The sequence below is a fragment of the Lagenorhynchus albirostris genome, chromosome 15 (assembly GCF_949774975.1).
Source record: "Lagenorhynchus albirostris chromosome 15, mLagAlb1.1, whole genome shotgun sequence".
NCBI lineage: Eukaryota > Metazoa > Chordata > Mammalia > Artiodactyla > Delphinidae > Lagenorhynchus > Lagenorhynchus albirostris.
In genome coordinates, this window is record NC_083109.1 from 81,854,116 (window position 1) to 81,882,094 (window position 27,979).

Sequence of the window (27,979 nt, forward strand, 5' to 3'; positions counted from 1 at the left end):
GCCAAGGTCGCCTTTTGCCCTCACTTCCCGGGGGGTGACTGGCAGGCTTACGCGCTTCCCCCAGAGCGGGGGCTGGGGGCTTTGTTGCCCAGCAGCGCGCGTGCGAGCCTGGGCTCAGGCGGTGCGTGGGACAGTCCTGCCTCACTGAGGTACCCGGTCCTAGCGGCGGCGACGTCGGCGGCGTCGGCAGGCTGAGTGGGGACGGGGTCGGAGGGGAACTGGCCGGGCGGAAGAAGTCGAGCCCGAAGTATTTCCGGTTCCGGTGTCAGTTAGAGGCGCCGCCGCTGCAGCCGCCGGAGCCGCGATGCCTAAAGGAGGTGAGGGGCGGGCGCGTGTGGCCCGCGGGCCTCGAGGAGCAGCCCGAGTCCGGCTCCTGTTGTCCACTCAGCCCGCGGGCGCCTCGGAGGGCGGCACAGAGGGAGGACGTCTGCTCGGGCTGAGGGCCAGGCCTGGGCCTCGAAGCCCAATTGTCCCGCTGGGGAAACTGAAGAGCGTAGTGGCCTCGAGCCACTCCCTCGGGGGTCTGAGGAGACTCGGAGGCTCTGGGTCCTTGGCGATCCGGAAGGCCTATCTAGGGCGCCCTTCTCCCGGCCTGGGGGCTCTGAAGTTTCCTCCCACTTTCAGGCTCGCCGGGGACTGAGTCACCGCATTCGCGCGCCAGTGCCGGACCCGCCTGCCTCGCGCGTAAAACGTGCGTCCTCCTGGGTTCTGGGCGAGCCAGGCCTGCCTCTTGCGACCTAACTTGATGCTCTTCAGCCTGGCCGACCTAGTTTTGACTGCCCTATTCGAGCGGCTCGATGGTGTGCCTTTCAGCCAGTCGCTTAACCTCCCCGAGTCTTAATTTTCTCACTTGCAGGTGGGGTTGTGATTGTACCTGCCTTACAATACTGACGCGAGGTTTTAACTAGGTAACCCATGTGGAGAGTGCATCGCGGTGCTGGATAGTCGCTAAGTGCCCAGTAATAATTAACTACTGTTAGTCGTTAGACTTTGCCAGTTCCTTGGCCAGGAGCGTAAAGGATCCGTGGCTTCCCAGTACGTTGCAGACCATCCTCTATCTGCTTCCCCCTTAAGGTCAATAGTGCTCGACCCGAAACCCAGCTGTGTCACTGTCTAACCTTATGGCCTTGAACAAGTTCTTTAACTTCTTCCAGCCTGTTTTCCCCATCTGGAAATAACCCTTAGCTTGGAGAGTTCGGTCGGGATCGTAAAACTAGAGCACTCGCCGTGCCTGGCTGGCTCCTGGCGCAGAACAGATGTTCCGTTGATATTGGTTGCTCGTGTGTTACGTTGGTTAAGATGCGTCAGCCCACAGGGTTTACAGAGCTGAATCCCTTTAAACTTAGGTCTCTATTGGTTTATTCTGTGGTAGGAAAAGCCTTGTCTCCTCTGTGTTCCCCAGTCTCCTGTTCTGCAGAAGGAGGGATACTAAGGGTACCTTCTGGCTCCAGAATTCTGGTTCTAAGAGTCCTACTTAATAGATGCTTTGAGCCAAGGTTGGAGGTTACAATTAGAAAATCCTAAATATGGATTCTTGTTCAAACGACTTGGCTTTTTGGCTTGTGAAAGCTTTATGGGCAGATAAGGTTTACATTTCTTGCTTGTGTTAATTTGCTTGAAAAGTAAAAGAGAACATGAAGGGACTTCCCTGGGTCCAGTGGCTGAGACTCTGCGCTCCCAATGCAGGGGGTCGGTTCGATCCCTGGTCAGGGAACTAGATCCCACATGCCGAAACTAAAGACCCAGCGCGGCCAAATAAATAAATAAATATTTTAAAAAGGGAGAGAGAGAGAGAGAACATGAAGATGTAAGTAACAGTATAAAATTCTCCAAGAGCCGAGGACCAACTCTTGTTTCTGTTATGAAACCTGTGAAGCTTTTTTTAAAATTTATTTTTGGCTCTGTTGGGTCTTCGTTGCTGCGCGCGGGCTTTCTCTAGTCTCAGCGAGCGGGGGCTACTCTTCGTTGCGGTGCACAGGCTTCTCATTGCAGTGGCTTCTCTCGTTGCGGAGCACGGGCTCTAGGCACATGGGCTTCAGTAGTTGTAGCACACAGGCTCAGTAATTGTGGTGCACGGGCTTAATTGCTCCGCAGAATGTGGGATCTTCCTGGACCAGGGCTCGAACCCGTGTGCCCTGCATTGGCAGGCGGATTCTTAACCACTGCGCCACCAGGGAAGCCCCCTGTGAAGCATTTTTAAAGGCATGGAAAGCTTCTGATAAGAGTTACTGTAGACCAAGCTAAGATCATTATCGCATAGCCAAGCGTGGGGGATGAGAACCTATAGTAGTCAATTTTGAGTTGTTCCTGTTACTTAGAGTGTTAAGAGGGCAAGAAAAGATGTTGACTTTTTGGATGGCAAACTTGATCTCTCACAGTAGGACCTTGATGAACATAGACTGAGACACCCCTGGGAACCCTGGGTAGTCATTAAAAATGAGTGGTGTGGTCTGCAGCAGCCCAGTTATGGCTCTGCAGCTGCTGTTTAGGAAATCATGGGAGGCCAGTATCTCTGCTACTGGCTCTGGAGTCCAGAGCAGCTCTGGCTGCCTAATTACAGATTATCTGCTCTCAGTGAGAGAGTCACGAGATACCTGGTGGGCTGCAGCTTCCAGGAGAGGTGGAAATGGATCCAGGCCACAGCCACCCCAGCGTTCTCCAGGACCAGCTGAGGGGGTGCCACCCTTCTGTAAAACTGGCTGATGGCTTTAGCAGGGGTCAGTCTAGTGTCTTGGCTCAAGAGGGTCAGACTGTAAAACTGATTATCTGTGATGAACTTTAATTGCTAGTCACATTTTTTACTCTTAGAAGGTAGTCAGTTTTATTTTCAACTTTAGATAACTTTGTTTGCCAGTTGTGTTTCTTAGTCCAAGCACAAGAAATTTTTCCTTTCTAGGTTTTAAGTTTTGTCTTTCTACCATACAAATGACTTAGGTGAACGTGAAGTATCTTATTATATTCCCTGACACCTGTAGTAAATTGCCGATGTGACCAGTGGCTTTGTTTTTTTTCCACACCAGGTGCTATATTAGAAGAGTACCAGTCATAGCAGACATTTTTGTGGTGCTTGTCCAGTGCCGGGCACTGTGCCAACATCTTTACATATGTTAACAAATCCATCTTCACAACAACCCTATGTGGTAGGGACACAGACGAAGAAGCTGAGACTCTGAGAGGTTAAGTACCTGCCCGAAGTCACAGAGCTATTAAGTGGTAGAGCTGAGATTTGAACTCAAGGTTTGGACCCCAACATTTGTGCTCTTCCCCACTCTGCTTTACTCTCAAGTCTCCTTTGTCTATAAAGTGGGACCAGCCGTGATTGTGTGCCATAGGTTTAATCTGGGGATGAAATGAGCCCATAGCTATGACAGAACATTGCAAGTAAAGAGCACTGTTGTGACAGCAGGGGCGAGTGTTACATGTTCTTCATGATTGCATCTGAGTCCGCTGTGTTTGGATAAAGGGACCAGGGGATTTAGCCAGTCACTCCATGTGGTGCACCCTCCCCCAGATCCTCCCCTCTGGTCTTATTTGTGGGAGCCTGCATCCAGTACATGGTTTGGTACTGCATCAGGTGATTGTGTGTTTCCTTTTTTGTCCCTTTGAACACATAAGGGTACAGGTTTGGGTGGTGCTTGGTGAGGGGTACCTGAGGTCTGCAGCCTCTGCTGAGAGCACCTCAAGCAGCACACAGCCTGGGGCCCAGGGCAATCAAGGAAGCTGCTTCCCTCCCACCTTCTTAAACTGCCAATCCTTGTGCAGGGAGAAAGGGAGGCCACAAAGGCCGGGCAAGGCAGTACACGAGCCCCGAGGAGATCGACGCACAGCTCCAGGCTGAAAAGCAGAAGGCCAGGGTGAGTACGTGCCTGTCCGGGCCACTCCAGTAGCCCAGGGCGGCACCCAGCGCTTTTGGCACCTGGAGAGGCCAGGCAAGGACCACCCATTCTCAAGAAGCAGCTAACACCTGAGGTTCGATTGGAGGGGACAGGCAGCAGGTAGCAGATGGGAGTCCCAGAGCAACGGCTGAGAGTCCGGAGGAGAGCCAGCCTCTGACTGGATCAGTTAGAACTTTGTCCACTCAGCAGCGGGTGCCTTGGTGGGTCTCTGTTTGTGATCCTGTGTTCCTGCTCCTGTTCCTCTCTCCCTCGCCCAGCTCTGCCCGTCTGCAGCTCGGGCTCTCGGCACCCCTACTTGTGTGCTCCAGCCATGCAGGACTGCTGCCAGCCCTGCTGTGACATGATGCCCCTGCCTTCCCACACCCCCAGCAGGCAGAGTGCCATTCGTTCCTTCAGACCTTGCTCAGCATCCCCTCCTCCGTGACTCCCACCCTTCCCCCTCCGGTCGAAGCTTAGGCGGTCCCTCTATTCTGTTCCCCCAGTCCTTTTTCCAGCCCACTGTCAGGAAACAGAACGTGTTTCCATCGTTGGTGTCCATGTCCCTACCACACCATTAGATCCTCACCTGGCTAAGGGCCAAAGGGAGCACAGTCAGGCTGGATGAGGGGCACGGCTGTGAAGTGTCAGGGAGACTGACACTTCATGCCCATCAGAGGGGCATGGGGTGGCGTGGGGTGGTGGGGAGGGCCTGGTGGAGGAACCAGAGGCTGACCAGGACCTTGGAGAGTGTGTGGGCAGGTGCTAAGGGGCAAAGGTCGTATGGTTTTTGTAAGGGATGTTTTTGGCTGGGAGGCAAAGGTAGAGGGAAGCGTCCTGTCGGCGTGGTGTCATGGGAAGCTGGCACAGCCGGGCCTCTGTGTGGGCAGGCTGGAGTGGCTGGCCCGCCACGGACTGAGAGTGGAAAGCAGGGGGCCTTGCCCAGGACAGCAAGGACAGTTTGGCAGCTCCACGTGGCAGCAGGGAGAGCGGGAGGGAAGCTGAGCAGGCCTGTGCTTTCCAGCCCCACAGCCACGTCCTTTGGACCCTAGGAGACGAGCTGCTCACCCTGGTTGTCTGAGGTACCTGGGCTGAGAAGAGGAGCAGGGCCTTTTATGGCTGTACGAGGTGGTGGTTGGACTGGAATTGGCTTCCAGGCTGTGGAGCCTAGTGGAGAGGCTGCTTCTGACACAGGTCCCCCACTGGAGGCCAGCATGGCAGAGTGGGACTCTAATCATACTTGGCCGCAGCCTTCTGGGGGCCTGATTTCTCAAGGTCCACAGTCTGGGGGTGGTGGCGGCTGGATCACAGTCTTGGGGGTTTGTTTTGCATTTTTGATACCTCACGTCCATTTCTGAAACAGGAAGAAGAGGAACAAGGAGAAGAAGGTGGAGATGGGGCTGCAGGTGATCCCAAAAAGGAGAAAAAATCCCTAGACTCAGATGAGAGCGAGGATGAAGAAGATGATTACCAGGTACTGAGTCTGAGTGGGGCCTGGGACCTAGACTCATCCATTCAGCAAACATTACCCGTCCCAGTAGTACAGGCAGAGTCCTTGCTCTTAAGGGTTTACATTGTAATAGGGAGGTACAGACGATAAGGAATGAATGAACAGTATGATTTCAAGCAGCCAGAAGTATTATGAATAAGACAGACCGTGATCGAGGGTACTTGGAGTAGTGTGTGCTGAGGTGACTTTTAAACTGAGATCTGAAAAGCAAGGTGGAGCCAGCTGTGTGAAAACTGTTGTTCAGAGTAGTCGAGGCAGCCAGGTTAGCAAGGGCAAAGGCCCTGGGAACAACCTGGGCAAGTTCAAGGAACAGAGAGGCTAGTGGGGCTGTGACTTGGTTGGTACAAAGTGGAGTGGTGAGGAATGAAGGAGGAAAGGTTGGCAAGGGCAGCTCCTGTGCAGCTGTTGAAGGGTTTTGGTTTCATTGTGGTAGGTAGTGGGCAGCTGGCAGAGGCCTTGAAGTAGGAGACAGAGATGACCAGATTTGCTTTTTTTTTTTTTTCCGGTACGCGGGCCTCTCACTGTTGTGGCATCTTCTGTTGCGGAGCACAGGCTCCGGATGCGCAGGCTCAGCGGCCATGGCTCACGGGCCCAGCCGCTCCGCAGCATGTGGGATCTTCCCGGACCGGGGCACGAGCCCGTGTCCCCTGCATCGGCAGGCGGACTCTCAACCACTGCGCCACCAGGGAAGCCCGCTTTTTTCTTTTTTTAATAGATATTATTTATTTATTTATTTTTGGCCGTGTTGGGTCTTCGTTGCTACATGTGGGCTTCTCTAGTTGCGGCGAGCGGGGGCTACTGTTCGTTGCGGTGTGCGGGCTTTTCATTGCGGTGGCTTCTCGTTGCGGAGCATGGGCTCTAGGTGCACGGGCTCCACTAGTTGCAGCACGCAGGCTCAGTAGTTGTGGCTCACAGGCTCTAGAGCACAGGCTCAGTAGTTGTGGCGCACGGGCTTAGTTGCTCTGCGGCATGTGGGATCTTCCCAGACCAGGGCTCGAACCCCTGTCCCCTGCATTGGCAGGCGGATGCTTAACCACTGTGCCACCAGGGAAGCCCCCAGATTTGCTTTTAAAAGATTGTTTTGGCTCCTCTGCCGAGAGTGAGTTGTAAGGTGTTGAGGGTGGAAGCCAGGAGACGGCAGCAGGTATCCAGATGAGAAATTGTGGCTGCGTTAGGCTGGTGGCAATGGCAGTGGAGAGGAGTGGGCAGATTCAAGCCATGTCTTAGAGGTAGACTCATTGGGGTTTGCTGAGGGAAAGAAAAACAAGGTTGTCTTTAGGATTGGGAGGAACGGGGTGGGTGAGGGCTGAGTCTCTAGTTCTGTTTCAGACAAGTTAAATTTGTGATGTCAGGTATCTGGGTGGAGGTGTAAATGTGTAGCCGATTGGGTAGAGGTGCCTGGAGCTCTGTGCAGTGCTCAGATTAACTGGCGTTTGGAAGCTGTCTCCCTGGTCTTTTAAAGAGAAAAGCTGGGTTGACAGGGCCTGAAACTTTGATCGAACCTGTTACGTCTAGCACTTGTGCTCTCACTTCTTTCTGAACTTCCCCAGGGCAGGTGGGAGGTGCGAGCTCCAGGTTCTTGTGCCGCCTCCCCAAACCTGTAGACTGTGTGACTCGTTCCCAAGTCCCATTTCCCCGCTGTCACCCGGATGGCTAGGGATTGGCCCACCCTGCTGTGGGGATCCAGCATGGCTTGTTGCAGTCAGGCATGGCGTTCCATGGAAAACTGCTTTCAGAGGCTGAGCTCGAAGTGAGGGAGTAACTTTCTGTGCTGAGAGCTTGTGAGTTGGCCTCTGCCGCCTGTGAAACTAGGATAACGATCCCTGGTGGCCGGGACTAGGCACAGGATGGGCTCTGGTCACCCGCACTCGCTCTCCCTGCATCTCCCCAGGTGGTGAAGACACCCAAGCACTGTTCCCACCGTGAGGCTGGGCCAGGAGTCACGTGGCCTGGGGGTGGAGCGGGAATTTGTCCTAGTCCAGGAGGATGTGGAGATGGGGAGTGGCCTTCAGGGGCTCTGCAGGCCAAACTTCTCTGACAGCCGGCTTCTTGTCCTATCTTAGCAAAAGCGCAAAGGTGTAGAAGGGCTCATTGACATTGAGAACCCCAACCGGGTGGCACAGACAACCAAAAAGGTCACACAGCTGGACCTGGATGGGCCCAAGGAACTTTCAAGGAGAGAAAGGTAACCTCTGCTTCTGAGCCTTGTGACTTGGGCCCGGGGCTGAGGCCCCCAGCTCCTCTGCCCTTGCTTCCTGGGCTCTTGAGGTCCCCAGTGGCTGGTGGGCGCTCTGGCTCCGGTATTTATTTCTCTGTCATCTCATTCTCCCAAAGGCCCTATAGAAGCTTCTCCCCCACAAAACAAAGCAGAAAACAGAATTTTTTCCCCCAGTGGAAGCATAGCAGGAAAAACAGAAATTATGCTGTAGCCCCTTCCTCCAGGGCACCCCACTCCAGGGATACCTCCCTTATCCAGCCTGATCTGACCCTTCTTGGCCTGCATCCATCCCTGATGTTGTGGCCATAGGGATTGGGAGGGGACTGGGGACCCGTGCCGTCCAGCACTGTGCAGGGAGGTCCACCAGCTGCCCCAGTCCTCTCTGAGTCCCAGGTGAAAATGGAGCTGCAGAGAGCTCGCTCACAGGCTGTGCAAGGATCACACCAAGTGCTACAGTGCCCTGCACACAGCTGGTCTTTAACAAGTTGTTCCCTGACTTCATGGCCACCAGGTGACATCAAGGGCCTTATAGGAGGTTGAAAGCTACTAGGAAAAGCCACCCTGATTTCTCTCCTGACTGGGTTGCTCGATTTAAATCCACCTTGCTGTGCTGACTCTGTGACAGCTGAGGGGGGTGTCTGAAAACCCCGTGGGGAAGGCCCACAAGCTTGGGGTGTGATTGGAGGCTGCTGAAGAGTCTCCCCTTCCAGCAGCTTCTTTCTCACCAGTGAAACCCCCTCTGAGGTTGCAGAGTGACAGCCACTGCTGGCTTGTTTGCTGAGTGTCATCAAGGAGGGGGCACATGGAGCTAGGGCCCAGGCCTGAGTGCTTGGGCTTTATTCTGGCTCCCACATCCAGCTCAGCTGCTAATGGTGGGGAAGATGGCCCCTGTGACACCATTTTACCCAAACAGAGAAGAAATCGAGAAGCAGAAAGCAAAAGAGCGTTACATGAAAATGCATTTAGCGGGGAAGACAGAGCAAGCCAAGGCTGACCTCGCCCGGCTGGCGATCATCCGGAAACAGCGGGAGGAGGCTGCCAGGAAGAAAGAAGAAGAGAGGAAAGGTAAGTCTTGAGCCGCTGGTGTGGCAGCCTGACTGGTTCTGGACAGGCCACCAAGCCCTGCACTTCAGTGTCCTTGTCATGAAGTGGTATGAGGTCAGACTGTTCGGTAGAGGCCTACCGTGTGTGGGGGGAGGGCGGTGTGGGTGTATGTGCACGTGCGTGCCTGTCTGCCTGCCTTTCTCACTGTCAGATGGAGGTGGGTGTTCCTGCCCGCCACCTCCCAGGATGCTAGGAGAGTCCAGCAGCAGCGGAGTCAGATGTGAGTTTGAATCTCAGCAGAGCACTGTCCACAGCATCTGAGGGAGGCCTCAGGATGCACCTACCTTAGAGGCTAGAAGGTTCCCCTAAGGTCTCTGGTGTCTCGTGTAGCCTGGAGAGCTGCCTGGGGTAGCTCTTCATATGTCAGCATTTCATATTTCAGCTGGATGTCACAGATGATATCTGGCCCAGGTGTCCCTCTTCCCCCCTGCCTTCCTTCCAGTGGGGCCAAAGGTGGTAGGGATTCTTCCAGGCCAGGTTGGCTGTGGGGAACCGGTCTGCTTTAAAGGAGCATTTGACTCATGACCTTCTGGCCTCATGCACTCCTCTCTCCATATGTGGGGGGCCATGAGTGTGTTGGGATCTTGCTGTCCTGCTTTCTAGGCCTAGAGATGGGAAATCAGTTGCCCTAGGGTATTGTCACCACATTGGAGATACCCAGTAATCTCAACTTCCCACTAGTAGCTCCTTTCACAGACCTCAAGCAGCAAAGGACCTCATGTGTAACTATTTGAATGTTGCTGATTGCAGGCTTCAGAATCCACGGGGAGAGGTTGGAATTACAGGGCTCTGCCTGAGGGGTGGGCTAAGAAGAGTTTCCATTTGCTCAGTAGATTGTGTGTTGGTGGGCTTTTGTGGAGGGGGCAGCCACCCAGACTCCACGAGAATGTCTGGACACGTGGGTCCGGTGGCTTCCAGGGGAGGGCGTCAGTCCGGGCCCTTCTCTTTGGGTCGCTTCCTCATCTGCCAGCTGAACCAGTTGCACAAAATGTTGTCTGAGGCCTTTCAGACCTACAGTTGTATTATGGTTCGGGGGTGTGCGGGCTGTGTATATGGAGGAGTGGTGTTGTCTTGTAACTCCTTCCCTTCCTGCTCCTCAGCAAAAGATGATGCAGCTTTGTCAGGAAAACGAATGCAGTCGCTCTCCCTGAATAAGTAGCACGGCCTGTGGGAGGAGATAGCAGGGAACTGGGCCGTGCTGCCAGGACCTCTGCCGTGTCTCACCCACCCTGTGCCCCGGCGCCACTGCAGCAGCCCCTCGCGGCGAGGAGCCCCCCACGGCTCCTCTTCATCTTGGCACAGAAATCGTTTGGGGGGATGGTGGGTGGGGGGAGGGGCAGCTGCTATCTTTGAGACAGAAAGATGCAGGACAGCATTTCATATGTAACCATTTGAATGTTTTGGCTGTTTTTAGAATTCAGAACCCTTGTGGGGGGGGGTGCCTGGGAGGTGGGGTAAGAAGAGCTTCCGTTTGTCTGGTTGATTGCGGGGCAGGGGGCGGTTGAGCCGCAGTAGCTGCTGACAAGTTTGTGATGGACGGCCCCCTGTCTGTATTGCCCCGGTGCCCAACTGGGGGGCTGTCGCCTGGGAGCCAGGGCCCTGGGTCTCTGAGGGTCATGGCTCATCCCCAGCCAGTCCCCTCTGACTGAGGCTTCACTCCTGACCTTCCCACCCTACTCCCTACCCCCGACTGACTCTGGCCAGGGCCCGGGCCCATTCTTAACCCTGCCCATGGATCATTTCAAGAAACCTGTTTACTGTGTAGCCCCCAGGCAAAACATGCTCCACAAGTCCAACTTGTATATTTGGCAAATTAAACTTGACATTATCGTAATTCTGGTTCTGTGATCTGTCTCTGGGCCCCCATGCCTGGGCTGTTTACACCCAGCAGGACATGGTGTCACTCTCAGGCAGGCCCACCCCAGGGTTCGGGTGGCACCAATCCGGGTACAGGGACTGGACCCCGGGCATCCGAGCTGGGAGAGACTTCAGGATACAGGAGCCAGCCCCCTCCCCTCCTTTAATCAAGCGGGGACCTTAGGCCGGAGGGGCCAGGGACCTGTGCACAGTACATAGCGTCCTGTCCTCCTGGTGCCCCCTGGTGGTGACAGCCTCAGGATTTCAGGGCTGGGAGTAAGGGACCCAACACCCAGCATGACTGCTAGGCATTACCTTGTTCGTGGTGGGATGGCAGTGGGGAAGCCGAGGCTTAGCACAGTCACGTGGGCGCCTGTTCTGCTTCTGCACCCCTCCAGGAGGGGCACCGCCTCCTAAACAGCAGTCCCCTCTGCGCGGTCCTGAGAGGCGAATGGGCGCCAGGCAGGGAGGGACTCGGTGAAGACTAAGGGGAGCTGTGTAGCCTGAGCTGTCTCTGGGGACTGAGAATTTTTATCTCCTGATTTAAGAAAGAATCAGTGGGTCTCCTCTCACCGAGGAGACTATCCTGAGGGACAGGCCCTAGAACAGTGCGGGGGAGGGGAGGCTTCCTTAAGTATCATTTGTCCTGCAGATGTGAGGACAGTTCACAATTAGATCTACTGATGTAATTCATTACCTAGTTTGACTAAAAGAAAAACCGTGGTTACGTAAACAGGTAACTAAAAAGCACGTGAGGGCTTCCCTGGTGGCGCAGTGGTTGAGAGTCCGCCTGCCGATGCAGGGGACATGGGTTCGTGCCCTGGTCCAGGAAGATCCCACATGCCGCGGAGCGGCTGGGCCCGTGGGCCGTGGCTGCTGGGCCTGTGCATCCGGAGCCTGTTGCTCCGCAATGGGAGAGGCCGCGGCGGTGAGAGGCTCGCGTACCGCAAAAAAAAAAAAAAAAGCATGTGATTAAACAAAAACACCTGCGTAAAATAGGAATTGGGGGGGGGAAAGTCCTAAAAAATGATGAGCAGTTAGTAGAAACCAACAGCAAACATCAAATAGAGAAATGATAAGTTTCCACTAAAGCCCAGAATCAGCCCACAATGTGCATCCACTTGTCTAGGAATCTGACTGCTGAATGAGTGACAGAAAAGACACCTGGTCCTGGCAGCTCCCAGGCTGGACTGCAGCAGGGAAGGAACCATTTGGGGGCAGCCTCTTGGGTTTAAGGATCAGCTGTGCTGGCAAACAAAAATAAGCTACCAGTGCTCTGCCCAAACTAACCTCTCCTTCTAGACACACAGGCCGACGTGTCTACAGTTGCATTTTTATTACCTCCACATTTTGAAGCAGTTCATGACCAGCAGAGTGCTTTGGGGACATTTTTTACAATAAATGGAAGCATTTCTTTAAGAAAAAGGCAATTGTTCCTTCAGTAGGTAAGCCTCCCTCCCCTCCCCTCCCCACCTGAGGGAGCAGCCTGTGGGGACCCGAACTGGTACCCTAGAAACATTCAGCAAAGCGATCCTTCGCCTCCCTGACCCGCTTCCCTCAGCAGCTGGGATGAGGGCAACAGACTCCTCACAGGTCATTTGATCTTGAGATCCTTCAAGGCTGACTCCAAGCTCTGGAAGGAGACAAGTAAAAGACGGGCTGGTTCTCAGCTGTCCTGCAGACACCCCACCCACAGGGACCTGGCCTGGGACAGAGAACCTGGTCTTTGGGGTCAGGCAGACCTGGGTTTGAATCCCAGCCCTAAAGGAAGGTGCTGCAGAGGGTGCCAAGGCCCAGATGCCAAGGAGCCCTCACCCCACTGAAGTGCCCTGCAGGAAAGAAGGAGGAGGACTGGGGCATCCAGGTGGCTGCCAGGGAGAACTGGGCAGCCTGCGGGGCTGCCAGGGAGAATTGGGTGGCCTGCGGGGAAGCGAGGCGGTGGGGGGAGGGCAGGCCTCACCTTCACGTCCCAGATGCTCATGCCACCGTCCATGCCTGTAGTGCAGAACTGTGAGCACTTGGCCTTCCCCCCGCTGAGCACCGAGATCTGGCTGCAAAGAGGATGAGGGCTTTACAGATCCCAGCCTGTGCCTGGGCCGTGCTCCGGCCCACTCTGCCCTCCAGGAGCTCCCCAACTTTTGGGGGAGCCCACCCCAGTGAGTGTGAGTGTGTGTGCCCAGCAGGGACAGCCCAGGAGGCCGGGCTGTGAAGGATCACAGAGGACGACAGGACGGGGCTCCTGAGTCTGCTTTAGGGACGAGCAGTAGTCCCTGTGCAAGGAGCACAGGGCAGCCGGGCAGCTGGAACAGGACGCACAAAGGCCTGGGCAGGGAGTGAAGGCACACGTGCTGGGGGAATCAGAGTGATGGAGCATGGTAGGGTGGGGAGAAGAAGCAGAAGATGGCACTGAGTGGATGCAGGGCTAGTTCTGAAGAGCCTTGAAGGCCGGGCAGAGGAGTTTAGTTTGAAGACATTGGGCCAGGCAGCCACAGGAGGATTTAACTAGCCAAGGGGCAAGGTCAAAGTCTCGCCACACTTCCTCTGATTTGTCCTGGGGTGGACGCCTGTGGCTGGCAGGATCCGGGAGTCTCTGGCTCTGGTTCCACTCTAGTTCCTCAGGGAGTCTGCTGCGAGACCCTTCATTCCGCCCCTCCCCCCTCCAGTCACTGCCCGGCCACCCCCCAGAACAGTCCACAGCGCGTCCTGAAAACTGAACTCAGAGCAAGGCTGACTGCTCTGCCCCCACCTGATGCAAAACCTCAAGAGACTGACCAGCTTCCTAAGTGGGCCTGCACCTCGACGCTGCCTGGGTGGGTGTGGAGCTCGCCCTTCGGCCCCGCTCTCACCTGACACTGTTCTTGTGCAGCGAGTCCAGGCCCCCGCTCGCTGCCGTGCTGCCCTCCGAGCTCGCCTTCTTGTCGAGGTTCTGGAAGCGCTCGCGGGCCGTCAAGCCGCGCTGTGAGCTTTGCTTGGGCACGTCCAGCCGCCCACCGAAGCTCAGCGTCCCCACGGCGCCGTCGTAAGTGAACAGCACCGGGAAGCAGTCGTGGCCCTGCAGCGGGGAGGGGCGGGGTGACATTGGAGCGCCCCCACTTTCCTCCTGGGGAAACCCAGGCTGAAGGGCAGGTGCAACGCCGAGGGGCGCCCGGCCACGAATCGGGGGGTCCCAGAGGCTGGATGCAGGGCTTGGGTGTAGCACAGGGAAGCCGATGCCAGCTCGGGGACACAGTCGGCGACCCCAGGTGTAGTAACGGACTGGATGTCGGGGCTGAGCACCTAGGAGCAGCCCCCTCAGCCAGCAGGGCCAGCGTTTAGTTGAGAAAGCTGGTCTGGGACTTTCCCGGGAGCCCAGGGGGCCTAGACGGTTACACCTGCTCTGGGAGAGACCCCACAGCTGGACGTTTGTCTAGGCAAAGCAGGCCTGATCCCTACTTTGGGACTCCATTAGGTTTCCTGAGGCCTGAAAAGAGCCTTGACAGATAGGTGGGCAGGAGGAGGGAGGGAGAGTAGTGTCCTTCTGGACACACAGGACTGCACTCCCCCACAAGCACTCATTCTCTGAGTGAGGAGGTGTGGTCCTGTCATTTTCATTGGCCAATAAAATGTAAGCAGAAAGGTTAGGATCCAGGGCCCAGTTCTCCACTTCCCCTCCTCACTCCACGGGAGACAAAGCTCCCATCTGCACTGAGCAGAGCCCCCCTCACAGCGCCCACGCTGGACAGTCAAAGGGAGCAAGAAACAAACCTTTACTGTGTTAGGCCACTGCAGTTGGGGATTTTTTTGTTGTTGTTACCACAGCATAACCCAACCTATTTTGGCCAACAGAGATATGGATGGATGGGTGGGTGGATGGGAGGAAGGAAAGGAGGAAGGGGGGACAAGTAGAGGGCTGCCTGGGCATCTCGGGGCTCGCTGGGAGACCTGCTGTCACCGGCCCCTGCTCCCCCGCCCCCGCGCCCCCTTACCGCTGCCACCAGACTGTTTTCTGTGATGAAGGTCAGGGCCAGCAACGGCAGCGTTTCAGAGGCCAGAGTCGCGACGCTGAGTGAGAGAGAGACGTCAGCCACACCGGCCCCTCGTGCTCGGTGCCTGGGTTGCCCCCCATTCGGGTGACCTGTACTCACGCCATCTTCTTGTCGGCATCAGCCAGGCACACGGTGCTGTCATGGCTGACCCAGGCCACACGGCTGCCGCTGGCGGAAAAGCAGACCCCGTGCACCCAGCCGCAGCTGCTGCTGGACTCAAACATCAGCTCCCCGAAGGGCATCTTGGAGCCCCACGGGGTGGGTGCTGGCCGCTCCTCCACCTCCTTGATGTAGGCTGAGAAGATCCTGCCGGGAGAGGCAAAAGAGGGGGTGACCGGGGGTCTGGGAGGGGCCTGACAAGGGACTCCCTCTCCCAAACTGGCCTGCTGAGGCCAGAGCACCCAGCTGAGTCCAAGGGTACTGTAGCCGGCTTTCCGTGACCTGCATATTCACGCTCAGACAAGTCTGGGCCTCGGTGCCCACTTTGGGCAATGGTGTGGGGTCAGGAGGTCTCCCAGCTCAGGGTCCCGGGAGCTCCCAGGACCCTTGGGGCCCTCACCTGAGGACTGACCATCCACGGCTGACGTGGCTCCCAGGGCGTCTCCTGTCCCCCTCACGCTGACCACTACACTCCAGGGGCTAGCTCTTAGGATGTGCCCCCCTCCTGCTCTGCACCGTGAACCAATCCTGCCCCCCTTCCTGCCAGCTCCACGAGTTCCACTCGCCATCCCAGGGCCAGCCCGGAGAGCCTCATCAGGACCCCCCCCTCTGTGCCTGGGGCCTCTGGTGCCTCCTGTAGCGTCATTTCCCAGGGCAGATGCAGAAACCCAGGCCATCTGCCTGGAGCTGGGAGCCGGAGGCCTTGGGAGACTCGGGGGGCGGGGAGGGCGGGGGGGGTGGATAATGGGCCCAGAAGTGACAGCCAGCCAGTGGCAGGTGGAGACTCTTCGTTCCAGGCCTTAAGATAACGAGGCAGGGTTTGTTCCAGCCTATCAGTCATTATACCTTAATGTGAAAAAGTACACCCACTCATTTTCCCTCAGATAGAAGCCAAGAAGCTGAAGGAGTGGGAGGTTCTCATGAGTACAAGAGGGCCTAGAAAAGAAATCTTGCTGACATTAAGTGGTGGCAAGGGGCACATCCTTTTAAGACTCCCCAGAGGCTGGAGAGAGGACCCAGGGATGACCCTTCAAAGAGCAAAACCTCACAGAAGCTCGACTGAGGCCCCCAGGTCACCTGCTGGCAGCAGAGCTGGTCTGGAAGGTGGGGCGTGGGGCTCCCAGGACGGAGCTCCCCTCCACCCTCCAATCCCTGTCCCTGTGATGGCAGGGCCCCCCTCACCGGCACTTGAAGTCGCAGGAGCCGGCGGCCAGGAGCACGTTGTTGGGATGCCAGTCCAGGCTGAGGATGGTGGAGCGAATGGGCTTCTTGATGTGCTTGCAAACCCACCTGGACACGGCAGGCAGACAGGTAGGGAGGAGACAGGGACACACAGGTGGGCACCCGCCAACCCAGAGGCTCCAGGCTCCCACTGGGCCCTGTAGACCACAGAGGTCCCAGGAGGAAGGGGCCTGGGTCCAGGCTAGCAGCGTGCCAGGTCCCACCCAGGGTGGGGACGCCATCCCTGTTCTTGCGACAAGCCTGGGGCAGCTCAGTGAGAAGTCACGAGGCTGCTAACTGGTCAGGGTGGGATTTGAACTCGACTCTTGGACTCCAGCCTGACCTCCCACCTGGCCTCTGCCCTCAGGGACCCCGGGGAGAAGATCATGATGTGCCTGGGAGCTTGTGAGTGGGCCCTGGAGTGTGATGGGCCGGGAGCCTTGGGCGAGTGATCTGCCTCAGGGCCTTTGCTCATCTGTAACGGGACTGCAGCAGACGCCCAGTCCAGGGGGCTGATGGGAGGGGGTGGGTCAGTGCCAATACGTGTGCAGGGCTTAGCGTGATGCCTGCAGAGGCGGCCCGGGTGCTGCCTGGGCCCTTATTACTGAGACAGAGCTGTGGGAGGGCAGGGGGCTGTGCAGAGAGCCTTTCGCCTCACCTCCAAGGGCCAGAGAGGACACACTTCCCCAGGGTCATGTGAACAGGGGTCCTGACTCCCCGACCCGTGCTTTCTGGGACCCTCTTGTCCCACCACCTGTTGGTCTGCAGCCCCAGGTCCCTCCCAGCCCACTCTGGCCCCACCCAGGCACCCACCAGTCGTTTTCCTGCTCAAAATAGCAGATGGAGATGACACGGGAGCCACTGCCCACAGCAAACTTGTTCTCCTGGGGAGCCCAGCGCACACAGCGAGCGGCGCGGTTGATGCGCAGGATGACGAGCGTGGGCTTCCATGTGCGGCCTTTCAGCGTCCACACGTAGGCATTGCGGTCTGTGCCGCAGGTCACGATGCGGTTACTCTCGGGGGCCCAGTCGATGCCTGTGGGGTGGGAGGAGGCACTATGCTGAAGCCATCCAAGCAGAGGTGGCTCTACAGTGTACGCATGGGGGGGCTTAGAGGCCACAATCGGGATGAAAGCTGCTCCAGGGGGTACTACTGGAGTTCACTGGGGGTGTTACAGCTCCCCAGCTATCAGCAAACATGCTGGAAGGCCAAGCCAAGAGACTGAAAAGAAATGGGTCCTTGGTAATGCTGAGCTGCTGGATCACACCTTTCCTGAAGCCCTTAAACTTCTGAGTTTTTCAGTAACATAAACCAATCAATGTAATCCCTTTATAACTTAAGCCAGTTTGAATCAGCATTCTGTTACTTGCAACCCAAACTATCCTACCTAACATAGTGAGTAGGTGGATGGCCCAGCCCTGCCCTGTCCCCTGCCTTCTTTCAGGAAGATGACCCCAGCCAGCCCAACCCACCTGTCACCTGCCCGTTGTGCTCCTTGAGCTCGTGCACCTGGACCCACTTGTTCCCACTCTTCTCATAGATGTGCACCTCGTGGTTGTTGGGGCAGATGGCGATCTCTGCAGGAGAGACGGGTGGGCGTGGGGAGGAGGCATGCGTGCCCAGGCTCCCCCATGACTCCCCACCTTCTCAGGCCACCTGAGCAACACTTTGTCCTCTGCTAATGCACTCTCCTCCTCTGCCTCAGGTCCTGCTGGGCCCCCCTTGGGACTCCTCCCCAGGGTCTGGCCACCCCTCATCTGCACCCCCCAGCCCCAGTGTCCCCAAGGCAGTCTCGCAAACCTGCGGGAGCTCTCCCTGCCCCCTGCTCCGCCCCTGCTCCAGCCACGGTCTCCTTGCTGCTCCTGATGACACCAGGCTCTGCCACCGCGGGGCCGTTACACCCACCCTGGCCTTCGCACGCTGGCTCCGTCACCTCCTTTGGGTCTCCATGCAAACGTCACCTCCCCTGAAAGCCCTTCCCTGGCCCCCTTTTCTAGACTAGTGCCTTGGCTCCATCGCTTTCCCCTCACCCTTCATGTTTCCTCAGAGCTCATTTCACTGCAGGTTACATTTCCCATCCCCAAACCCTCCCGTAGCCGTGAGCAGAGGGCAGACCCGCTGTTGTGCCCACCCAGTCCTGGCACCCAGAGCAGTGCCTGGTGCAGGCAGGGCCGTGCTCTCGCCTCCAACCCTCAATGCCCGCTCGCCTGGCTGCCCTGCTTGGGTCCCTTCCCTCCTAACACTCAGGATCTCAGGATCGGGGGTCAAGCAGGGGGACAGCTTCCCACGGCATCCGATGGTGGGGGGAGGGCACTCACGGGTGCGGTCCTTGTTCCAGGCATGGCAGCTGATGGGCTCCACCAGGAAGCTGTGATAGGCCATGGCTGCTTGGCTCCTGTGCCCAAGACAGAGAGGGAAGCCAGGTCAGCCCCGCCCTGCCCAGCCAGCCTCGCGGGAGGGCAGCCAGGGGGCCACCCTGGCCTCCTGACTCTGGCCTAGCGCTTTGCTTCCCTCCTGGGGCCTCAGTTTCCCTCATGAAACAGCAGCTCTCATGGGATGTGTCTGAGGCTCCAGGGTACAAACACAAAGGATGGGGTGGGGAGTGGAGGCGGGGAATGGGGGTGTGCGCGAAGCCACTACCATGAGTGGGGTGTGCTGGGACCCTGCCCCAGACAGGCCATCACTCATCATCTGTGCCTCAGTTTCCCCAAAGGTGGAAACTCTCGCTCCCCAGGAGTGAACCAGGCCTCCTGGCCTTTGCACATGCTGTTCCTTCCCTCTGCAGGGAAGGCCAAGCCTGATGTGCCTTGGAGGCCAGTTCTGTCCACATTTCACACCAGCGTGCTAGTCTCTCTACACCACCAAATGTCCACCCCTGTTCTATGCGGCAAAGTCCTGCTCAACTGGAAAGACCCAAAGAGAGCATCACTTCCTCAAACCCATTCTCTCCCCACCTCAGCTTTCCAATCATGGGTAGAGCCCAGCAGCACTGCCTACCAGCTGTGTGACCCCAGCATATCACTCGCCCTCTCTGAACCTCAATTTCCACATCTGCCAAATGGGAACAGGAGTCCGGTCCCCCGCCCGCCAAGGTGTTAAGAGGGTGAAATAAGACGACACACCACGCGTGGCACATAGTAGGTGATCATGAAATGGCAGCGCTTTGTCTAGAATGGATGTGCCGGCACCTGGCGTGCTTCACCTGTTTAGGGGTGGGCCTCCCGGCCGGACCAGGGGCCAATCCAGGGGCCCACGAGCCTCAGGTCTTCTCACTGGCTGTTCCCTCGGCCTTCGAAGCTCTTCCCCCAGATGCCTGCACAGCTCCCACCCTGGCTGCTGCCATTCAAGTCTGTGTCCAAGGCCACCTTCTGAGCAAGGCTGCCTCCCACACCACCTCCACACTCCCTAGGCCCTAGTTTTCTCCAGGGGATAATCTTACTGAACACGAGTTACTTTGTGCTCATTCATCCTGCCCGTTTGTCTTTCTCCCCCTGCTGGAAAGTAACGAGCTTGATGGAGACACACATTTCTGACCATCTTGTTTACATTTCTATCCCCGGCGCCTAAATGCGTGGCACATAGTAAGCACTCGATAAATATTTGATGAACACAATTGTTTACTGCCATTAGTGTCCAGCAGAGTAAGTTATTTTTTTAAATGTAAAAAAAAAAAAAAGCTACACCGCATTCCCTGAATGCTGCACTCACCAGCTCTAAGCCCTCCTGTATTCGACTTGAACCCCAGATGACGGGTGTGAGGGCTGCGGTTGGAGGGGAAGCCACCTGCTAGAGTCACGTGGCCCTGACGTGGGTGTTCCCAGGCCCTCGGTCACCTCCCCCACCTGACTGGCAGGTTTGTGGCCCGAGGCTGGGCCCCAGGAAGGCCGCTCCTCAGTCTGGATCTGAGCCCTGACCTCCCCGGAACCCTGGGGTCTCTCTCTGCCCCCAGGGGGGGTCTCGACCAAGACTCCTCTGGGAGGAACAGCACTGAGTTGCGGCCCAGGTACGAGGGTCAGGCTGCAGTGCCGTCCATCATACTGCTGGGGACTCCGGGGCTCAGCGACCACAAATCCCGCTTTAATTTATAGCAGGAAGTCCTGGAAAGTTCCTAAAGCGGCACAGACCACCGCGCACACGTGCACAGAGAGGGCAAGGGACCACCACGCCTGTTCCCGCAGGCCTAGCGCAGGGCCCCGAGTGGGTCCCTGGGCAACATTTGCTGAGAAAGAAGGTAGACACACACAGCCAGGCTGAGGCCACACACGCGCGCGATCAGCCTTGCACGTGCGCATGCGCACGCCCGCACACACTGCTCCCATACACACACGCATGTCAGCCTTGCATGCACACACGAGCACACCGCTCCCACAGCGGCCGCCTCCCCAGCCTCTGTCTCCTTATAAGGCCTCTTTGTGTAAAGCAAAGGCCCCGGAAGTGGCCTCGGAGCCCAGGTCAGCAGGCCTGACGGGGTTTCCCCAGGCACTTCCGCTGCATCCGGGCTGGGTGGGCCGGGGTCATCCACGTCTCCACCGCAGCGAGGGAGCACCTAGGTCTGTCCACTAAGCCGTGCTGCTCTGCCTGCCCCCATTCCCCAAGGTCACAAACGGGGCAGGGGGCGGGGCGGGGCGGGGTGGTGGTGGTTAAAGTAAGAAACTCACTTCCAAACGCCAGCTAGGTTCTTCTTGGCCCCTGACTCCACAGGAGGCCAACCACCCCCTCCCCTTCACCCCAGGCGGCCCAGCAAAAGCCCAGGGGGTCCCTGGACCCTAGACTCAGACGGAGCAGAACCCAACTTCCCAGCTCCAACTGTCCCAGGCACACTGTCTGGCCGGGCATCTCTGCCCCTTGTCGGCTCTTGGTGAGTGTCCAGACGTGGGGGCCGGGCTCTAACAGCCTGTCTAGGGACTTTCCAGAGTTCCAGGCTGTGAAGATGGAGACACTGGCTCTACAGAGGACAGCGGCCCCCACACTTGCCAATATCGCAGCTGAGAGGGCTTGGGGACCCTGCCCATTGTTTCCTGGGACCCAAAGATTCTCAAGCGGGAGAGGGAGGGGCTGATAAAGATGACCACAGCACAGTGGGACAGGCAGGTTCAGAGCACACCTATCAGCCGACCACACTTTAGCATAAATTCAGACAGAAATACTCCCTAGTCTACTGACCCACACTGTAAAGGGGGGAGGGGGTACGGGTGGAAGGGGTGGGAGAGAGGAAGACGTGTTTTCCCCTTTTCATAACTTTTTCATAACTTCTGCAAAGCGGTTGAAAGCAGCAGGGCCTCCCGAGGACTCCCTACCGCCACAGGTTACAAATGCGGAAGTGGCAGCCCAGGGAGGGGCGTGGCTTCTCCAGCCACTGCAGGCTTGAGGATCATGGGATCATTCCGTGTGGTCAGATCCAGGAAAACAGCCTTCACACCAGGCCACCCCGCCACAGGAACTATGTCTTAATCATTCCCAGGGAAACCTCTACCCTACCGAGGGGCGGGCACTGCCCGAGTGTGGACAACGCAACAGCTCAGCGGTGTCTGCTGGTGGAGGCAAAGGCAGGCTGAGGCCATGGCCCCGGGAAACCCACCCACTCATCGCTGTGACCCTGTGAGTCAGCATTGTGGACCCATTTGATTGTCAAGGACAAAGAGAGAGGAAGGGGCCCTGAGGATGGCGTTGGGACTAGGAGTCCACGTCTAGTGCTCTGTGCCCCCATCACCCTGGAAAGAGAGTGAGGCTGGGGGAGCACGGGCCAAACTCCGACAAACTCCCCCAGCTGGCTCTAACTGTCCCCCACCAGCCTGGAGCCGGGATCTCTCTGTGCTCCAGGTAGCTCTTCCCCCGTGTCTGGCACACAGTAGGTGCTCAGGATGAATGGATGGGGGATCACGCAGGGCTGGGAGAGCAACATGATGGCTGGGAGGAGCTTTGGGTCTCCAAGGTGGGGTGTGGGTCTCCAGGCAGGGGGTGCCAAGGACCATGTACCGGGGTGTGGACATAAGCTGCACGGGGACAGGTATATTTGTTTTGTTCACAGATGAATCCCCAGTACCAATTAGAGTGCCTGGCACATAGTAGGTGCTCAATAAATATTTCTTGAATGTGGTTGCATGAATGAATCACATCCGTCTTATGGTATACTTCTTATAGACCAGCCCTATTATTTCACTGGTACATGTATGCAATCTGTAAATATTTACTGGGGAGTATGCGCTCAAGATTTTTTCCTGATAGCGTCAATGATCCAAAAAACTTGGAAATCGTCAATCTAAAGGGTCCTCTCTGAGGATTCGGGGAGAAAACAGCTCCCTTCCAAAGCAAGGCAAGCCAGGCGAAGCCCCCAGCTGCCCAGCCAACGGTCTCAGGCCTCCCATCTCTTTCTTACATGCTGGGTGCAAATTCTGACTCTCTCCATACTGACTGGGTGCCCTCCGCCCATGTTTCCCCCACATCTCTATCCAGAAAAGTCTGGGGTTGGACGAGGCACCAGCTGTACGTTCTTTCTTGCTTTCAGAGAAGCTTCGCCGGCCCAACCTTCTCTGAATCCAGAGGTTTGACTGCATTGGAGGCTAAACCAGGCAGGAGCTGCCTGGAGCAAGGATCTCTGCTCTGCAGGCACTCAGGGAAGTCCCCACCCAGCTCAGCCACTCCAGGGAGCTGCCAGCAAGCCATTTTGCACACGTGCTGAGCTGTTACTCAACTTCCTGTTGTATGTGGAACAGCCCTCCTCACCCCAACAGACCAGCCAATCCTAGACCAGCTCCACTCTTGAGGTCTTACAAACCAGGCAAAATCAAGTCAAGAAACACAAATGAAAATAATCATAAGGCACCATAAAGCATCAGCTAAAATAATCCAAACCAAACAAAACCTCAAACACATAAAACTCAATGCTGGCCAGACTGTGGAGAAATTCTCATTTGTTGCTAATTTGTTCAGCCTTCCTGAAGGGCGATGTGGTAACATTCAATCCAACCAACTGGGTGGGAACAAACAGAAGGGAAGAACACAAACAGGAACTTAAAATATGTTAACATTTTTGGTGGCATAAATTCATTTTGGTGCTAAAAAAATAGCCGACTTTTTTTTTTTAAAGCAAACATGTTCATAATAACCCTCTTTAAAATGGTGACAGGATAGAAAACTCCAGATGACTACAAATATGGAAAGAGAAATAGTGATATGAACATGTTGTTATAAGACCTATGTGGATAATATACAAACACTTATGTAATTATGTAATTAATTAACTTACTTGGCTTTTTTTTTTTTTTTTTGCCACTTGGCTTGGGGGATCTTAGTTCCCCCACAGGGGATCCAACCAGTGCCCCCTGTAGTGGAAGCACGGAGTCCTAACCACTGGACCAACTTGGCATCTTTAAATGCCCAGAATTTACCCAGGACTTTGACATACATTCTCTCTTTTACACCCTAAAACAAGCCCAAGAAGTTTTCCAGTGTTTGTTTTAACCTTCATCTCGTACAGGAGGAAACAGACTCAGACAAAAGCCAAACTTTGCTCAAAGTCACCCCACTCCTAAATGGCACAGTTTGGGATTCTGACCCCAATCTCAGAGTGTAGGTTCACCTGGACACTGATAAATGTAGGCAAGCCTTATAAATAACAGCAAGGACAATAACAGGGCATGTTTAGTCCCTGTGTGTGCCTTACACTCATGATCGTATTTAAGCCTCACAACTTGAAAGTTCCCCATTTTCCAGATAAGCAAAGTTGAGGCCCAGAGAGGTTAGGTGGCTTGCAAGGTCGGTGGCCAGTGATGGAAGAAGCTGGCGCTCTTACCAGTTTCTGGTCCCGGAGACCTCGCCGGCGGGGGTGCTCTTAACCACCGGGCAACACTGCCTGCCAGGCGGGAGGGGCCGGGGGACAGCCCGGAATAACCTGAGAGCCTCGGCGTCCGCACCAGGCTAGCTCCTGCGGCTTCACGCCAGTCACTACTGTGTCACTGTCACCGCCCGAGGTCCCGGCCCTGGTCGCGGTCCCCACGCCGCCGGCAACGGGGGGCGCCGCTCGGAACGCTCCGGTCTAGCGCCCGGGAGCTCAGGACGGAGCGTTCCAGACCCGGCCCGCCCCTCCCTGGACCGGACCCCTAGGACCTGGCCCAGCTGGCGGGAGGCGGGCTGAGGGAGGGGGCGGTGGCCGGCAGGGAGGGAGGGCGGGGAGGGGCGAGGCGAGACGAGGCGGGCGGGGGCGCCAGCTCATTTTCCGGCTGGAGCAACCCGGAAGGCTGGAGGACGGAGGGGAAGTGACTGGGCGTGGGGCCCTCCGGCCCGAAATAACGGGGCACACCGACGGCGGGGCAGAGTCTGGGGGGGAGGGGGGAGGCTAGGGGGAGCGGGGAGGCGGACGCGCGGGCCGGGGCGCCCCGAGGGCGCAGACTGCGGGGGGTGGGGTGGGGAGCGCTGCGGTTCCCTCGCCCGGAGGAGGCCGCCCGCCCGCAGCCCGTGCCCCGCGTGTCCCCTCACCTCCAGGCGGGCCCCGTGTGGCCCTTCTCATCCCCGATCTTCCGGCGGCCCCTCGTTGCGTCCTCCCCACCAGCATGAGGTCGCTCCCCGCTCTCCCCACGCCCACCCACCCCCCTCCGGGCCGCTCCCGCGCCCCCTCACCTCGGGGCGCCGCGGCCGCGGACTCTGGGCAGTCGACGCGCCGAACCGGCTCTGGGCCCCGCGCAGCTCTGCCACTTCCTCGTGGGCGGGGGGCGGGGCCTCCCGGCTCAGCCCCGCGGGGACCGGGCGGGACCCGGGCAGGCGGCTAGCGGTTGGAGAGCCCTGGTCCCGCCCACCCCCCGGGGCTGGGGCCGAGCTGACCCGGGGCGCCCTGAAGGCGTCCGCCCCTCGCCCCCTGGCGGGCGGGGAGACTGAGGCTCGGCAAGGGGGACACCGCCCGGGCGGGAGCCCGAGCCCTGCAGGGCGCACAGCCCGCATCCCCGCGAGCGGCCGTGGGGAGCGCCGGTGACCCAGCAGCTTAGCTGCCTCTCCCGGCCTCGGGCCCCGGCCGCGCGGGGACCACCCCTCCATTCGCGATAGGATGCCCGCTGGGCGCCGAATGTGCGGGGTGTGGGCAGTCAGGGGAGCCGAGGCAGCCCGCCCGCCGCCGGGGTCCTCGCTTCAAAACGGGGCCGCCAACCCCCGGCTGGTCCAGTTCCTTCTCAGTGCCGACTTCCTGCCCCTTTCCACCGCAGACCGCTTCCGACCCTTAAGTTACCCAGCGGCCTGGCAGCCGCCTGTATGTGGGTCTTGGGCCAGGTAGGCCCGTAGGTCTCTCCATCCCTGCCCTCTGCCTCATCAATGGACATGTGGCCAGGTGGTCCCTCCCGCTACGATTCAGCTCAGCTGGTCAGCCAGGCACTAAGCAGCATCACGGATGGGCGTGGGGTCTTCGTGGGTCTCAGGAGGTCCGGGGCCAGGCACCCACCCTGTCAGGTCTCCCCGCTTTGAGCCATGCTGTTTTTCTGTCTGGAACACTTGTCCCACCCTGTCCCCACCTGGCCCACTTCCCTTTATCCTGCAGGACATGAGTGAGTGTCTCTTAGGTCACTCTGTCCCTGACCCCCTCCTCAACAGGATCCTGTGCTCACCAGTCATGGCTTCCATTACACAATTCCACACTTGCGGGCAGCCGGGAGAACGAAAGGTGTCCAAAGGTGAGGAGCACTTTGAGGTGAGCACACAGGGTGCTTGGGAAACTTCAGCTTCAATTAGTAGGACCCTGGCCTTCCTGGCTCTGAGGAGACACTGAGTGGCTGTCAGCAGGGCCCCCCATCCAGCCTTGGCAAATCCAAGTGATGGCTTTAGTCAGAAAAAAGTTTCAGATGGTCTGTACTGGCCACCCCCATCCCGTAAGGACAAGTGGAGTTTAATGCTGAGGTGACATTTGTGTCCCTGCCTTCCATTTACCCCTCCGCAGCTTTGCAGATGCCCAGGGAACCATTCCAGGTGGGACTGGGCCCCATCTCTGATGGCGGCCCCTGAGTGCTGTCACCCAATCAGCGTGTGGTCTCCCCGCCCCACCTCCTGGACTTGTGACCTGAGACGGTGGGTCAAAGCAAAGCCCAGGATCTTGGATGAAGATAGAGGGGAAAGCAGCGCCTTCTGGAATTTGAACACGAAACTGGAAGAGCCACAGGGAAGCCCGACAACCCGGGGTGGGGGTGGGGAGCGTGATGGAGAGAATCCCAGGAAATGACCAGAGCCCTGGTCAACCTCTGACTGGCAGCCTGAGCCCAACCTGCCTCCGGGGGTTTCTTCAGGTACATGAGCCAAGGAATCTACTTTTTAAGTTGGTTTGAGTTGCTTTTCTGTTACTCATTCCTAAAAGCATCCTAACAAATATGCACACCTGAGGACTCCCTCTTCCTCACAAAACTGAGTTAATTTGGTAAGACTCAAGCTTAGTGTGAGCGGAAACCAGATTTGTATTATTCACTCTGCTCTTCCCGGCGCCGAGATCAGTGCCTGGCAGCCAGGAGCACTCAGTATGTATTTGCTGAATGAATCAATGAATGGACAAACCAGTGGGGTTAGAAACTTGAACCCACTTCCGGCTCTGCCACTTAACCTGTAGTGTAACTTGAATCTTCTTGCAGTGCCTGGGTTTCTGTATCTGTAAAGTGAGGCTAATTCCTAACAAGCACTGCCCGGCCACCTCAGAGGCCTGCAGTCACTGTGGGAAGACCCAGTAGATGGGAAACACACCTCAAGCTGGGAAGCGACAGGGGTGTTATTTGAAATGGCTCCCTTGGGGAAGTCTTCTAAGCCTTAAGTGGAGCAAGTCCTTGGGTGAGGAGCACCTGGTGGTGGAAGAATTTCATCTGGAGCTCAAAGAACAGCTCAGAGAGCTTTCTGTTTCTGCCCGGAATCTGCCTCCCCTGGTGCCCTGGGATGAAGGTCCTACACTCTACCTTCTTCCCTGCCTTCCCAGGATCCCCAGGAGGCAGACACACACCCAGGCTGACTCCTCAGGGCTGGCTGACTTGAGGAGGGCTGTCAGCTGGGGTCTGGTGCAGCGTTTCAGGGCCATCAAGGTCCTCCCTGGCTCTCTGCTCCTTCCTTCTTGCTGCACTGGCCTTACTGCCTCTTGGTCACAAGATGGCAGCCTAGCTTCAGGCTTCTGGACTCAGGAGGTGGTGGGCTGGCCAAGGCAGCGGGAAACCAGGGAGGAAAACCTTCCAGAAGCACGCAGCGCTATCTCCTTCTGTCTCAGCCCCTGCCCACCCCCGAATGGGGACCATAGGTCTTCCCCTGAGATCAAAGAATTGACACCCGGTACCAGGAGGGAAGAGGGGAGACCCTGGGCCTCCTTCCAAGGCCACGCACACATGGAGGTCTGGAGCACACACAGCACTCCTCAGCCGGGGCCTGCTCACACCCCTTCCAAGCCACAAGGCTCAACTGAGAAACCGAGGTCTACCAGGAGACTCCACAGGTATCGCCGGGGGGTCCCCTCCTGGTTCCAATGACATCACCCTGCTTCTGAGTGTGGTGACAGAACTGGGCTGGGTCGCTAGGCATCTCCCCTGCCTGTCACCACCCAGCAGGGAGCGTGCTTGGCGGTTAGGTTACCCCTGGGGCTCTGGAAAGGCTGCCTTGACACAGGCTGCCCTCCCTCTCTGAACTTGAGTTTTGTCATCTCTAAGATGTGGCAGTCACAGTTCTAACCCTGCAGGGTTGCTGTGAGGAGTTCCTGCATATCAGCTGCTTCCCTTGGTGCCCGGCAGTGACCTTGTGTGCATGGCACACATTCTTGCTGTGTTGGATCCGCCCATCCTTCCTCATCAAGCCCCACTCATCAAGCTCCTCTACCTTAGCAGCTTTCAAACTTTTTTTGACCATGACCCCCACAGACATATGTTGCGGCCTAGTCCACAGCCCCCTGTGTATCTGAAACAGAAGTACCACGAAGCAGAACTTACTACACACAATGCAGAATGTTGTTTTCTCCTCTAAGTACCAGCCATGATTTTACAACCTACAAATGGGCTCTGACCCTCAGTTTGAAAAACT

At 57.2% G+C, this 27,979-nt stretch overlaps 2 protein-coding genes across 7 annotated transcripts in view; one reads left to right on the forward strand and one right to left on the reverse strand.

The window, feature by feature from the left end:
• The first annotated feature begins 192 nt into the window (after positions 1-192).
• The window catches only part of PDAP1 (PDGFA associated protein 1), a 29,202-nt gene continuing 1,415 nt past the window's right edge, over positions 193-27,979 (forward strand). The window contains exons 1-7 of one of the 3 annotated variants that reach the window (XM_060124599.1): positions 194-317; positions 3,763-3,854; positions 5,236-5,346; positions 7,446-7,567; positions 8,514-8,665; positions 8,856-8,924; positions 9,805-10,538. In XM_060124599.1, the coding sequence (XP_059980582.1) occupies positions 305-317; positions 3,763-3,854; positions 5,236-5,346; positions 7,446-7,567; positions 8,514-8,665; positions 8,856-8,924; positions 9,805-9,863 (618 nt within the window). In that variant the 5' untranslated portion in view covers positions 194-304 and the 3' untranslated portion in view covers positions 9,864-10,538. Of the gene's footprint in view, positions 318-3,762; positions 3,855-5,235; positions 5,347-7,445; positions 7,568-8,513; positions 8,666-8,855; positions 8,925-9,804; positions 10,539-27,979 lie in introns of those variants that run through there. The other 2 variants (XM_060124600.1, XM_060124601.1) reach the window with 2 other exon arrangements.
• ARPC1B (actin related protein 2/3 complex subunit 1B) lies at positions 11,883-24,675 on the reverse strand. 4 transcript variants are annotated; one of them, XM_060124587.1, is made up of 10 exons: positions 24,584-24,675; positions 18,286-18,362; positions 17,440-17,544; positions 16,780-17,002; positions 15,928-16,035; positions 14,686-14,892; positions 14,527-14,602; positions 13,408-13,613; positions 12,522-12,612; positions 11,883-12,194 (listed from the first exon to the last, which is right to left on the reverse strand). In XM_060124587.1, exons 2-10 carry the CDS (start codon positions 18,347-18,349, stop codon positions 12,156-12,158), a joined length of 1,119 nt encoding a protein of 372 aa, XP_059980570.1. In that variant the 5' UTR covers positions 18,350-18,362; positions 24,584-24,675; the 3' UTR covers positions 11,883-12,155. The 4 variants fall into 4 exon arrangements, with proteins under 4 accessions (XP_059980570.1, XP_059980572.1, XP_059980573.1 ...); XM_060124589.1 differs by lacking the exon at positions 24,584-24,675 and adding an exon at positions 24,443-24,496; XM_060124590.1 differs by lacking the exon at positions 24,584-24,675 and adding an exon at positions 23,760-24,086.

Coding starts and splice junctions, on each gene's coding strand:
- ARPC1B (XM_060124587.1), bottom strand. CDS start 18,349: ATGGCCTATCACAGCTTCCTGGTGGAGCCCATCAGCTGCCATGCCTGG. Junction 13,614..14,526: donor AAAACAGTCTGGTGGCAGCG/GTAAGGGGGCGC, acceptor TCCCCGCTGCAG/GGCCACGACTGCTTCCCGGT. Junction 12,195..12,521: donor TGAGCATCTGGGACGTGAAG/GTGAGGCCTGCC, acceptor GTCTCCTTCCAG/AGCTTGGAGTCAGCCTTGAA.